A 14,622-nucleotide genomic window follows, 5' to 3' on the forward strand; every position below is an offset into this window, starting at 1 on the left:
CAAAATTTCCTTGGGCTACAAGGACTTGTTTTTAGATGGTGCATCTTGAATATCTTGTTTGGTGAAACTGTCTTGAAAACATCTTACTTTGAGTGGTATATCAAATTAAGCAAGCCTTTTTGACAAGTCAGAAGGTTTTTAAACTGCATGACACAAAAACACTTCCTAATACCAGTTAAAAATGGATCAAAATTAGTTTTTTTCCACCTAATTTTAAGATCCCTTTCAAGAAATCTTAAGTGTATTTCCACTAGTTCCACTGGCAGATTTTTTCACTTATTACTAGCAAAAAACACCTTGTATTAATTATTTTATTTCTTATTTTTTGCAGTGTATAAACAGTGTAGGCTCTCAGCCTCCTGTGTCTGTAGCTCAGTGACTGCCACTTGTCACTACGCTAAAACTGCACCACGCAAAAGCCCTGAAACCTGAGTGACAGTGCTTAGAGCGTGCAGTCGGCTCTGGCATTCAGCTGCTTAATAACGCCATTCCCCTGCTTCTGTATGCCATCGTCTCATACCTACAGCATTGCAAGCTTTGAAAAAGTGCTCCCCGCGTCCTCCCTGGGGACAGCGGGATCTACGTTTGTGTCAGGGTGAAGCGCACCGAGGTGCGTGGACCGGAGGTCCCTCAAAGAGCAGCATTAACACTTACGCACTTGGCTGCCCGTGGTTCGGCTTCAGTGTGAATGCTGCTGAGAGACCACTACAACAAGCTGAGGTGAAGAGAGAGAGAGAGAGAGAGAGAGAGACAGACCCCCACTGTGATATCATAGTAGAATCCAGGGACAGGCTCTGTGAAGCCAACCCAGCTGAGCCCACCACAAAACGCCACTGATTTCCTTCCACCTTGAAAAAACAAAGACTACATGACCTCTCAAAACAGAAAGTTCAGAAACCACATCCCCAAGCGTGTTATCTGTGACAGACGATGGCATAAATCCAAACTGCCCCCGCCACAGATCCCTACCCGGGCGGTTATGTGATAGGGGGCAGGCACTGAGCCTGCTCCTGGCACTCAGAGTCTCCCCCTTGCTCCAGCTGGGGCTTGATGATGATGTGGACGGGCCTCTCGCCCTCGGAGTCCCGCTTGCCATCGGCCCCCTTGGCGTCCCTGGCCCCGCCCTCGCACACCTCCTCCTCCGCCGACGCTCCGATTGGCCGCAGGCGCTCCGCCGTCACCATCTTGCCGCCCTTGTTGGCGGAGTTCTCCCTCTTGAGCTTGTCGAGGCCCTCAGACGTGGCCTTCTCGGCTGCGGCACAGAAAGGGAAGGCGTTACAACCCTGCCTACACATACTGTAGGGATCGAGAGCCCCTCGTGCCATCCACGAGCTCACCTGTCCTGTTATTGCCAGCTTTGCGGAAAGCGTGCTCGGTGTTGTTGTCCGTGGCACTTGGGTTCTCCCCAGGCTTCTTCACGGGCCTGGTCTTGGGGCGGGTCTTGTGGGCCCGGGAGTCCTGGATCCACTCATGCTGCATGCCCTCGTCCGGGGTCATGCGCTTTGCGGGGTCCCACCTGCGCGCCAGAGTAACACAGGGTCAAGGGGAGTGGGGCAGTTTTAGGACAGGAGAAACAGGTACCACCTTCGCTGGGCTACACGTACATGAGACAGCCTTTCAGGAAATCCAGAAACAGAGGGTCGCTGGTCTTCAGCACGCTGGCCAGGTCTTTGGAGTTGGGCCGTCTTTTTCTCCCCTTGCTGTTCGTGATGTTCCGAGGGTTGCCCTTGGAGTCTGTGCCAGAGAAACAGCCACAAATCAGCTGACAGCCGTATTTCAATAACTGCAGCTTATAAGAACCCATACACATTACTGTATCCCAAGGAAGACAGAGTAAATTAACTGTCAAAGGGCAGCTGTGTGGCATAGTGTTAAGGAGCAGAGCTCATAACTGTAAGGTTGAAGGTTCGATTCCCTCCTCGGGACCTGCTGCTGTACCCTTGGGAAAGGTACTTAACCCAGAATTGCCTCAGTGAATATCCTGCCCTATAAATGGATAACATGTAAAGTTGTAACATATCTATGTCACTCTGGATAAGAGTGCCTGCTAAATGACAACAATGTCACGTAATGTAAAAGGGCTGTGGAAACGCAACGACCATGCCCCGTGCAAAGCACTCACCAAAAAACAGCCTCTTTCTGGACGCCGTCTGGACAAAATCATTCGGGGGCATTCCCAGCACCTGAAACATAACAGACCTCGGTATCACTCGCATGCAGCTGGACATCCGGCCCTCTCTGACACATTCGGCAGACACTATGCACCGGAGACCAGCCATGAGGAGAGCCAGCAGCTCTGCTGCCTGTACCTCCATGATGCAGGCCATCTGCTCCACCTCGCTCTCCCCGGGAAAGAGGGGGTACCCGGTGTACAGCTCGGCCAGGATGCAGCCCAGGCTCCACATGTCGATGGCCATGCTGTAGGGGTGGCCCAGGATCACCTCCGGGGAGCGGTAGAAGCGGCTCTGGATGTAGGTGTACACTGCAGACACAGAGCGAGCGGGAAGGAGGGAGGGAAGGAGGGAGAGAGGGAGGAATTGACACAGAGGGACAGATTGAGAAGGCGAGCAGAAATTAAAGAGACAGAGAGAGATCACGAGGGAGGGAAAGGAAGAAGGAGAGGGAGAGAGACAAACACACAATGTTACAGGTCTGTGTGCAGTGAAGTGGACACTGCAGGGCCGCACCCCGGCCTTCCATCCAGGGTCAAAGCTCCCATACAGGAAGGACAGAGGTTACTCACCTCTCTGCTGCTCGTAGCAGCTGGACCCAAAGTCAACCACCTTGATGTTCCCCTGTCCCTTTTGTGACAAAAGGATGTTTTCCTTCAGAGAAAGATTAAAATACATGTGTAAGAATTTCCATCATTCTCCAAATGATTCTTAAACTGTATTCTACGCATTTAAAAGAACCCAAACAACATCAGCTATTACATGTCATCCTTATCTAGGCTACAATGTCAATTGTAGCTCATATCCAGCATTTACAGTACATATTTCTTTATGGTGTGCTACAAAATATGGAGTACTTTTGTAACTGATCTGAGTCCAGCTGCAGATCATATAAAGCCATTGTGAGACAGAGCCAGGGAGCGGTGCTTACCGGCTTGAGGTCACAGTGGATGATCTTCTCCCGGTGCAGCATCTGCAAGCACTTGAGCAGCGAGTGGGCGAAGCGGCGGATGAGGGCCAAGCTGAAGCCCTGGAAGTTGTTCTTCTTGATCAGCTCGTACAGGTTGACCCTGCGCACAGACAGGGGGGGCCAGACGGCCTGTCAGTTCCACGCCTCACTGCTTCAAACTTCCTGTCCTTGGTAACAAAACTAAACACAAGATGGATTTCTTTGCATTGGCACAGCTACTTTTACACCTTATGTAACCCTGACTCCTGTCAGCTGGATTCCACTTGGCGGCGTGGAATTACAGGCAGGATTATATATATGTATTTATGTATGTGTGTCTATGTGTGTGTTTGTGTGTGTGTGTCGTATATGGTCTGTGTTGTATAACAATCTGTCACACACAGGATTGAGACAGGTAAAAAAAGCATATGAGAGAACACCTCCAATGTTGGTGTTCGGGACCTGTAATGCAATCATTCATTCGCTTGTCCTCTAGTCAGCAACGGCGACTAAATTTAGGCTCAGACCATGCGCCCGTCACGAAGGCCCAGACATCCACGCTTGGGTCCACATGCTGACAGGGCATCTGGCACGCGCTCTGGCAGAAACCCAGAGATCCAGCTGCGCACAATACAATGTTCAACTGCTGGGCAGCTCAGGTATGACAGCCTGCTTTTTACACAGGTGCCACAAATTCCCGTTAGGGGAATCTGTGAAGTGGCACCGCCTGGGCACTGTGAGAACCCGCTCTGCCCATGGTAACCGGACCCTTCACGCGACGGCCACGCAGGGGAGACGAGATAGGGCCCTAATCAAGGCATTAAGTAAGGGATTCAGTGTCTGTAACGCTAGACAAGGTGGCGGTGTCAGACGTCCTGTAAAGGTCACCCGGCCCAGTCGACGAGACTGTTTTCCCTCCTTGTGAGCAGGATTAAAAAAACCTATAGAACATTCCTACATCTTCTGGCTCTTGTACCTTCACCTTCACGTCACCCAGCATTCCTTAAATACCTCTATATGATTTTTGATAGAGTCGTGCATGTTCACAACTGCTGCACAAAGCAGATTAGTCTTTTTTTACATTTTTTGTCAAATATGTATATATATATATATATATATATATATATATACCTCTCTCCTAAATCACAAAACACTTTCCCTTGGTAACATGCTCAGATCAGAGACAAGAGTCTGTAAAAGACTGTATCATGTCGAGGGAAAGATAAGAAAGAACACCATTATTAAAAGAATTTGATTCAAACAATAATATTTTGGGGGGGAGAGGGGGGGTGCTTAGGGTCAGCTTTCCTGGAAACATGTTATGTGTTCACAATGTTCCTGAACCGTTATGCAATCGCAACAACAGCCTTAGTGAGTGTGGATACCGACGCCTCAGTCAACAGCCAGACGCTCAGAGCCCCCTGGTCAGGAGCCAAACAACCAGAGCTATTCTGAGAACTGCAGACCCCGAGAGGGGAAGATCTGATTTCAGCTCTGTGAAAGCGTTCAGGTCCGGCCTCCACGCCCTGTGAAGCCATGCAGTGCTCACCCCAGCAGCTCGAAGGAGATGCACAGGTGGTTTCGGAAGTAGAAGTACTCCTTCATGTGGATGACGTTGTGGGAGTTGTCCTTGTCCTTCCTCCTCACCGCATCCAAGATCTTCAGCTCCACCAGGGCCTGATGGTGGAACCTGCACCCACACATACACACAGACAGGAGGTCAGCTCACATGCACACCCACATTAAGAGCCACACGATCCTTGGATTAAAAAAAAACTCCAGCAACGCAGAGTATCCAATATCAACGCGTAGCCTCTCTATCATAACTCTAAAAGGAGTCTGTGTCATTTTTATTACACCCATCACATTGAAAATGGGTTTTGATTGGCCATCAGGCTTTAACCAACAAGATAATCCAGCTGCATAAACCACGGATATGCCATGTAACTACAGATGATCGCATTACGAAAGTATGTCAATTTAACTCATTCAGTATGTTGAAAATATAAATGTCAGTGCAGTGTGTACGTGCTCTCTCTTTTTTCAATTTGCACTGACGCTGACGGTACTTTCTCTTCTCTTAAGAGGAACAAGACAGGACTGATTCAAATAGCATAAATAACCATCAGGAGAACAGTTTTACAGAGGTGCAGTGCCAGCCCTGTGAGACCCACACGAAGCCACGCCTCTAACTACTCATTTTGTATTCTGCATTATTGAAGGGCTCTGAGGCCAATGGCATTAGCATCAATCACAGGGCAACAGAGTCTGAAAGCGGCAGACCGCCCGAGAAAGAGTAATGTGACACACACACACACACACGCAGGTGACTTCAACACCCAGGTGAGCTTTATCACAGTGACCTGACAATGGCCCTGAGCGAAGACTTGTAAGGTGATCAAAAGATTGTGTTTGACCTTCTGAATACAGAATACGAGAAGGACAAGTTGCAGTGCGATATAAGCTTAGTGAACAGCTTAAGTAGAACAGGGAGGTGCTGTTTTTCATCCTATTGGCTCTTCTGGCCATCATATTCCACAAACCCTAAGATCCTCGCCCGCAATTACACAATTGCACAGTCACACATTATTGTCATGTAGCAGATGCTCTTATACAGAGTGACTTACAAAATCTGATTAAAAATTTAACTCCACAAGCTCCCCAAAAACTCGTTTTGTATGCATTCCACAACCTTAAGGTGATATAATATCCTTATGATATCCCACTCAACTCAGAAAATCTGTTAAGAGGTATTATTCTGTATTGTATATTCAGTCAAAGGCATAATGGTCTGTTAATAAAGTAAGCCCCGTTCACCTCTTCTTGTTGCGAATGACCTTTATTGCCACCAGCTCATTGTTCTTGTGATCCAGACATTTCAGGACTTGACCAAAGGATCCTTTGCCAATCACCTCCAGCACTTCAAAGCGGTAGCCAATGTGGTCGTGCAGAACCTGGACAAGCAGAACATTCAGAGGGAAATCCTTCAGCGTTCACACACATATCAAACTCATCTTTTCCTTGACTCTATGGTGACATTTTAAATACACAGGTAAAAAGATTTATGAGAGCAATAGAACAGTAATATTCTTGTGGATTTAGGCTACATTGGTGGACAGTGGTGTATCTGACCATTTACCCATGACATGTCAGGATAAACATATCTAGAGGGATTTTCCAGGTCTATGGGATCCCTGTTTTTGCATCAATGGTTTGCCTTTTACCACCACTATCTGATAATTGCGCGGCTGAGGTATGTATCCAATGTGAACTGTGTGGGAAAGAAGAAAAAGAACACTCTCCTCGCACAGAGGCACAATTGCAGGAATATTACACACTGACTGCAATAGAATGAGCAGCACAATGGCTCTAACACCGGCCTACTGACTCTATCGAACATCAGCCCATGTGACCAGATCTCAGTTCAGCTGCAAGCGTGTTATGCAGTGCTGTGTGCAATGCTTGTTATACATGCGGCTCAAACTTGGAGGCTTGCTCTGCATGGAGCCGTCAAGCCCTATGAATAAACAATGACCGCCACAGTGACACCGAGGAATATCCCTGACAGGGCGAATTCATGGAAAATGGAAACAGAGCCACACACACTGACTCCACTCAGGCCATATCCTGGCTTGGCTATGTCTCCTGCCCCTGTGCTTTCAATATAATTTAACATTGTTTATTGTGACGTGTAAAAAAAAAAAAAAGAGGTTAGTGGGTCAAACTGTCAGGTCAGTGGGTGAAGGCATTCCAAGGCATTATCATGCAGTTATCAACCTTGATGTAGCTGCCGTGCTCGTCGTCGTAGCCAGAGTTTTGGGGCGTCCCCTGGGAGCCCTCAATCTTCTTGGTGTCCAGGCCCAGGAACCAGATTTCGGAGTAATCCATGATCTCCTCCTGCTCGAACTCCGTCAGGCGTTCCTGGAAGTGTTGCAGGGCCTCTGAACAGCGGGGGAGGGTGGCACAAAGGTCAGACAAGCTGTCGGCACGAGCACGCCTGCACCCACTTAGAAACTGAGAGACTCTTCCACACGTGCACTCCCTCTCACACACACCCACACACACACATACACCGCATCATCCGGTCATATCTGGCCAACTCAGTTCAGTCACTAAGGAAGCAGACCACTTCCAGAGAAAATTAGAGGTTTACACATTCGTGCTGCAGCCCTCTGTAATTTCATAAACGTGGCAGCAACAAGAAACAGTGAAGAAACTGAGCTTGTAACCAGTAGGTCGCATGTTCAGTTCCCTGATGGACACTGTAATGGTACCCTTGAGCAAGCTAACGTGCTTAACCTGACTTACTTCAGCACAATATCACACTGCAATGATGGATAAAAGCAAGAGATATATGAAAAAATATATACAAGTTGTCTTCAGTAACCGTGACAGGTTACTGCCCTGCTCTCCCTCTCTGCCGCACGCACACATTATCCTGCTGAAAACTCTCCTCATAGATGGCCCAGAATAACAGAAAATAAGACCCGCTCTACCTGTGGGTGACATGGGCAGCCGCAGACCCTCGAAGGACCTCTCCTTCTCCAGCTTGTTAGAGAGGCCCTTCGTGGAGATGGATTCGGACAGGTTCTCCACCGAGGTGCTGAACCGCGTGGGGAACTGGGAGACTCTTGGCCTCTCCTCCTGTCAATCAGTAAAATCAGGAGGTCAGACATTGCATGTCACTTCCTCCCTCTGACACAATTGCTGCAGCACAAACGTGTGCTATTTGCTGCCCAGCTAAGGGCTACCCTGTCCTACTCTCACTTCACTCGACGCAGACTGAGTCTAGAACCCTGCTGAATGCTCTGCCAAGGATCGATATCTAGAGAATTTTTTTTAACCGAGACTGTAGGAAAAAAAAAAATCACCTGTTACCATGGCAACTCTGTCCGTTTTTTTTAAAAGCATGCTAAAATGAGAGGTACAGGATGCTTTTAAGTGAAGGAATCTGCAATGTGCTGACGAGACGGCGGCAGCAGCTTAATTCAGTGACTTTTTATTCAGTTTTTACCACGCTTTTACCACGTGACAACTTCCATGAACGAGCATTTCCTACAATGCACCACATCGACACCACAGAAACCAATGGTACACTCCATTGCAATTAAGCACCGACAACTAATACACGTGGGTTTGTCTGTTAATACACCACAGAATCTTAACTGCCCTACAAAGAGTCAGCTGTAAATTGAGGACTTTGGCATCACCTGCTGCGTCTGGTGGTTGTTCTGCAATCCCTTGTTGGTGATGTGGGGTAAGATGCTGTCTGATTGCTGCTGGACCTTGGCATTGCTGACCACCACCTGCTTGACTGGGGCTTCCAGCTGGGGCAGGGTGCCCACACCCGAGCCAAACTTCTACAAGGAAGGAGGGAAAGAGGAAGTAGAGGAAGAAGAAGAGGAAAAGAAATGTGGGATGAAGACGCTGCAGAGAGGGTGCTATCCATCAAGTTTAAGCGGGAGAGGGAGGGGGGGGGGGGGTCTGTATCCTCTTTCCCCTTGACTATCAGTACTGTGGCTGAGGTTGCTAGGACCATTCCCCCCCCTGGGAGGCAGGTGGAATTACCCAGCGGGGTGAGAGTGATGTGGAGACAAAGCCAGGAGGTCTGGGCTTGACAGAGACCGTCACTGGCCCTGCGGTGGGAGAGCTAAATGTGAGCACCTCCGCTTTTCTGCACCTTCCTTCTCCCTGTAGTCCCACAAACAGACAGCTATGGATGAGGGCTGGAGCACTGCTTTAAGTTTGCTCTTGCACGCTTATCGACTTGAATCCACAATCCAGCCCTGCCACGCTGAAGCGGAGAGTCTAAATATAGGAGGAATATTTTAATCGCAAGCCCTCAAGCCGCAGCGGTATCTGCCAGCTCGGTGATCAGGCCTAGAGACTACGGCTAAATATAGCTGCATGGCACCCAATATGATATGCAAGCGGTAAATACTGTACACAGCCGAGTGCGCAGAAATACCAGATTCCTCTGTGCAGGTTAGAACCGCATCCATTTTGAGGCCGCAGTCTGCACCAACGAGTGGATGAGCAGCCATTACCTCTGCCCTTGGAAGGAGATCAGCTGCTGTTATTTAACCTAAAGGCTCATTATGTGCCATCAGCAGGGACTGCCCTCATTTAATGATGCCAGTCAGAGAGCCCCCCCCCCCCCAGGTCGCTACCGAAACGCTACCTCTCCCACCTGTGGGTTAGACATGGAGGGGAAAGGGTGGGCAAGGTAGTTCACCTGTTTTGAAGGACGTCCATGCACCTTCTAACCCCAAGAACTGGTCTGACCCAGTATCAGTCTGCCTAACCATAACCCTTACCCTAGACATTGCGTTAAAAAAAACCTGTAACTGAGCCAGGGTACAGCTGAAGGACAGTTTACTGCAACTGAGGCTTCATCAACCCCAAAATGGGTGGAGCTACCACGTGCTGTCGATGAACCGCTGATCCAAACCAATCATAATTCTTTGCTTAGAAGAGTGGTGTCTTTTTATTAGTTCATACAAATCAGTACATGAAAAACACAAGGTAGTCCCACTCATTATGGGGTTCATGAAGCCTTTATTTTTCTATAAGTGCCTAGTAGAGCTGTTGGGGTTTAGTAAGACATTAAACTGGGGGGCTTACCTGCTGGTAGGGCCGACTGGATCCGAGGCGCGTCCCATCGGTGGGAAACCTCTGAGGGTGGGGGAAGGCATCGGGTCTTGTAGACTGTATGGGGAGCGAGAGTTAAAACATTGTTTTACAAAGAGAGGGGGCAGACAGGAATGAGGAAACTACAGCCTAGCTTAGTTATTCATTAAGACAAAGGTAGTGACCACTTGATCTGTAAATTTCATATCAGTCACCGTTTTGATTGGGCAAAAATGCACTGTTCGTGTTGCTACTGCTGCTGCCTCTGAACTTCAAAGTGCCGCTGTAAATGAGCAGAGTTCTCCCTGCCGGCGCAGCAGCGAGTCTCACAGACTGGGGATTACTTGGCTGCTGCTGGCTGCCGCAGCACATGCTCTCCTATAAATAGCACCCCCCCTTGTGAGGCCCGCAATAACAATCGCCTCCTCATGCGCTCACTCAACTCACTCCCGTTTGTCCAGCAACACCATTCCTTTTACAGAACCCTGGGTCTCGGAATCCCCAGAGTTCCACAGGAAGGAGGGGGGGAGCTGGCAGTATGAGCTGGTGTTCCATCAGCTGTGGGGCTGGCACTGCAGCAGACTGGGCGGTTGTGGGGGTACTCTCTCATGTGTCTTCACCAACGGGGGTGACATGTGAGTGCCCGGCGCGGTGCCAGATGGGCACTGGCCGAGCCTCACACAGCGGGAGGAAGCACCAGGACGCCGGGCTGGGAGGGCAGCCTTGCACAGAGCTTATGTGCCGGATTCTGGCCCGGCCAGGATGCATGAGAGATTGAAACATTAAAATATTCTGCGCTATATTTGGAACAGTAAGATCGGTTCACCAAGGGGGGCGGGGTCGGGGGGGCAGGGGTCTAAGCACACACCTGATTCTCCTCACTCCTCACAGTCTAGGTCACCTGCAGCGGACCACATGTAGCGTCTGAGACACAGCCAGAACGTGCCCATTCAAATATTTACACGTGCAACATTCTGTGTAACTCGACCTCGCCGGCCCCCGGGAAGGACTCCGGGGGGGTAGTCTGCTATGTGGGTCGCTGTGGCAACGCACTGGGCAGCACAGGTGAAGCACTAGTGAAGAATTTTATCAGTAGATAGACACACGGCCCAGGGGTTTGAAAGAGGCCCTCTTAAGTGTTAGAAAATGACACTATGCTGATTCACGCTGGAATACAGACTGCAATAACTGGGACAAATATTTATCCCACTCGGCAAAGACAACCGTTCATACAGATCAGAAGGTCTGAGTGAAAGGGGTTTCTTTTTATACTGTGAATTACATTACAGGTCATATAATTCTAGTTATCTTGCTTAGAGTTGTGTTCATCGCTGTAATCACCCAGCCCCACCACTCGTGTCATCACTGAATTCAATATTAACACAATTTTATCCAGACGACCCAAATTTCAGTTAATCATTCAAACAACTGATGCTATGGACAGTGACACAAATCAATAACCCAGATCTCTCCTGCTCTCTCTAATTACTGGTGCAGGCAGGATGTTACATGGGATGACTGCGTTGTCGCGGCAAACGCAATTGTGAGTCTGCTGTTTCCACACGAAAGACTGCAGACCGCTTGTTGTCTGTGGTGCCCTGTAGTAATGTTGGGGACAGCTGTGGATCAATGGGGTCTAAGTGGGTCAGTGGAACAGTTAGGGCTGGAGCGGGTCCAGACCAATGCAGCAGACTTAGGCACTAACCCCTAGACACTGCAAGGCATTCTGGGGGAGCTACTGTGCCTGGCCCCCTCCATACGCAACACACCTGGTGACATTCGCTACAGAAAGAGCAATAGTGTGCCTGTTGATTTCCCACCAACAGGCCATTTTAATAAGTCTGAGAAGTACTGAAATAGAGTTAATATTCAGATCCTGTGATAGTGCAAATGTGTTTTTGTCCGTGGCATTAGTTTGCCCTTTGCTTTCAGCGATCAACAACAAAATGGACAATGGCCTAAAATCGCCAAGCAAATGGGAATCCTTTTTTTTAACGAATGCTTTTGTACAGATATTCAGTAAACTCCTGAATACCTGTACCTCTGAAGTGCGTAATATTTCACTTTTATTTCAACACCTAAAAATACAGCTGTTAAGAGACGTAACACCTCATTTTAAAGCATTTGTGTGACAGTCTGTCTCCCGGACACCGCCGTTTCCCTCTTTACTGTTGGCTCGGAAGACTGACGCGCTGGAATTTTTTTTGCGAGAGATAAACAAGACAATTACGTCCGCACGCTGAAACCCTAAAATGAAACTTTGGGTTGAAAGCGTGCAAAAATAGACATACAGTCTATCTAGAGAGGATGTGGATATTTGCAGCATCAACACATGCATTTTCTAAGAGAAACACAGGAAAAGGAACATAACTACACAGGGCTTTGCACAACCACAACACATCACTATCCTAGCAGAAACAGGTATTGCACGACTGAATGTGCAATTAACGCACAGTGGTGACCTTGCACTGTGTGACAACCAGTTTGGTTAATGAAGGTACATGCTTCTTTCTCATCAGTGTAACATACAAATGACATCATTAGAATTCAAGACTTTATCATGTCTTCAGTGGAGCATTCTTCCCTGGATATGAGTACTGTGAATTAACTGAGATCCGCAAGCACAGTACAGTATTATCGTATGAAGTATGTCATTGCGTCTATCAGCATTACCATACGTATGCCCTAGAGAAACATCTGTCTGTCAAAAGACGTAACTGATAGCAATAAGGGAGACGCTACGCTTACCTTCTGCTCGGTAAAACAATCTTACGGTATTACAGTGTCATATTCGTCCACCCGACCCTACAAGTGAACCTTACTTTGTTTGCCCAACAGAAGCACTCGGATGTAAAGTCGTCTTTTGACGTTAAGTCCAGCCAAGAGAGAGTTTGGTTCTGAAGTGTTTGAAGGCGATCACATGAAAACTATGCCATTAACGAGTTCCCATTAAAGACGAAGTAACAAAATGTTAAATATCTATAACTGTGGTTTGCGACACGGTGTCCGCTGTCCGATGGCAAATGGACAAGCTACCCATCCCATCACGTTTGGATCCTGTAAGAGGGACTTGGTTAACCGCTTCAAAACAACTACAACTTAAGCGATGATTGTAGCAATTATTTTATATTGTGCAGATTGCATAAAATGAAGACTACTCTAGCTATACATGAATACAATTTTAACATATTCTGTCATAAACAATCAACACAAAAGAAATTCAACCTCAAATAGAGAAACGCGGTATTTTTTCCGAAACGCGGTCAAGTGCATACAAAAGGAGTGAATACAAACATGGCAAACATTTAAAGAGCTACACTGTAAGCAGTAAATAATAATAATGCTAAAACATGGCACAGTTCACAAAAAAAAATGATCTCACCTTGGTATTAATTTCAGGAAACATGCCGTTATGAGACTGGTGTTCTCTTTACCATTCCAGTATTAACGTACACGCACACGCAAGTTTCACAAGTATAAAATCCTGGAGAACGCGCATTACGAGCACATCCTTAGAGACTCCTCCGGCTGTGCAGACTTCTTTATTCTGTCTGCCGCGTTCTTCATAAACCACTGAGCAGTGCCAGCAGAAGACACGCAACAGAACGGCGTGCTGTTAATTTGAAAAACACAAACTGTTCAGCTTATCGTCAGCTCAAGCCAGCGTTTGCGCTCCCCTCGCTGCAGCTCTGGACACAGGTTCAGAAAAACTGTCGTCAGCAGGAGATTAAGTAGACGAGGCAAGCTGTTAGTCTATTCGCCTTGACGCGTGCGTCTCCAGAGTAGCCACCTGTTCAGGTTTTCGCAGCTGACAGCTGGGACTCCCGATATAGGGTTGTTTTTGTCTCTTCACCTATCGCCAACCCCTGTAAACTGACGCTCCAAGGAAAATCCAGGGGGGCTATTGGTCAAACATGTAGTACATGTGTACCATGGCGTGCAAGCGGTACCCCAAACAGCGTACCAAATCAAAACCGAAGATTGACTCGTCAAACAAAGCATCCAGCCCCCCTTGAAATCGATCGGAGCAGAAAAGAGCCACCCGGTCACACGTAGCGCACACTCGTTACTGTTCATCTACAGGTCTTCGAGAGAGATAGCGGTTACATTCTTTGCAGGAAATAAAAGATCACAAAGATCACGCCCTTAAAATTTCTAATTAATTCACTGCCCCCTCTCAGAAATCCCGTTCGCATTTTATTCTAACGCCACCCTAAAGGGACAACTTTTCCTGGATGTAACTAAAATACAAAGTCACACTAAAAAGTTTAGTCTTAACAAGATTCAACGACTATACCCTGGGTAGTCCTTTTTAGTTACAAGAATGAGAAACTATAATACAACGCTTGAATTCTTTAATAAACCTGTTACTACAATCTGTTAACCTATGGATCCATGTGTTATGTCCATAAAACTTTAATGAGTGACGAATTAATGAATCAGGTGTCTATGATCTCCAGAGGCAAAAAAGGAAGATCATACACATCACCCACAACTTGTGAGCTAATCTGCAGGACTGGACTGTATGCATAGTAACTACAATAGCAATGGAGTGCTCATTAATATCTATGGTTATATACGCAATTACACACACACACCATTTTGGTTACACCTGTATTTAAATCTGGTAGCCAGTCTGGTCGATGGAAGGGTAATAGTTTTTAACATGTAGAACTGAGTTTTATGTTTTTTTTTCTCTTTGGATTGAAGATGTGAACTGACAGGAACGTCAAGGCTGAACACACAATGTGCTCATCATCACAGAAAAAAACCCCACCTTACCTTTGCATAACGGTAACACACACACACACACACACACACACACACACACACACACACACACACACACACACACGCATACACACACACACA

General features: G+C 47.5%; 1 protein-coding gene across 1 annotated transcript; it reads right to left on the reverse strand.

Annotated features, from left to right (window-relative positions):
- Window positions 1-916: 916 nt before the first annotated feature.
- Window positions 917-13,358, reverse strand: dyrk4 (dual-specificity tyrosine-(Y)-phosphorylation regulated kinase 4). Its single transcript, XM_036517710.1, has 14 exons — window positions 13,133-13,358; window positions 9,745-9,828; window positions 8,331-8,480; window positions 7,617-7,764; window positions 6,898-7,061; window positions 5,938-6,074; window positions 4,670-4,810; window positions 3,103-3,241; window positions 2,744-2,825; window positions 2,310-2,482; window positions 2,123-2,183; window positions 1,605-1,734; window positions 1,338-1,516; window positions 917-1,252 (listed from the first exon to the last, which is right to left on the reverse strand). Exons 1-14 carry the CDS (start codon window positions 13,154-13,156, stop codon window positions 978-980), a joined length of 1,887 nt encoding a protein of 628 aa, XP_036373603.1. The 5' UTR covers window positions 13,157-13,358; the 3' UTR covers window positions 917-977.
- Window positions 13,359-14,622: the final 1,264 nt, after the last annotated feature.

The sequence above is a fragment of the Megalops cyprinoides genome, chromosome 23, assembly GCF_013368585.1.
Source record: "Megalops cyprinoides isolate fMegCyp1 chromosome 23, fMegCyp1.pri, whole genome shotgun sequence".
Taxonomy (NCBI): domain Eukaryota; kingdom Metazoa; phylum Chordata; class Actinopteri; order Elopiformes; family Megalopidae; genus Megalops; species Megalops cyprinoides.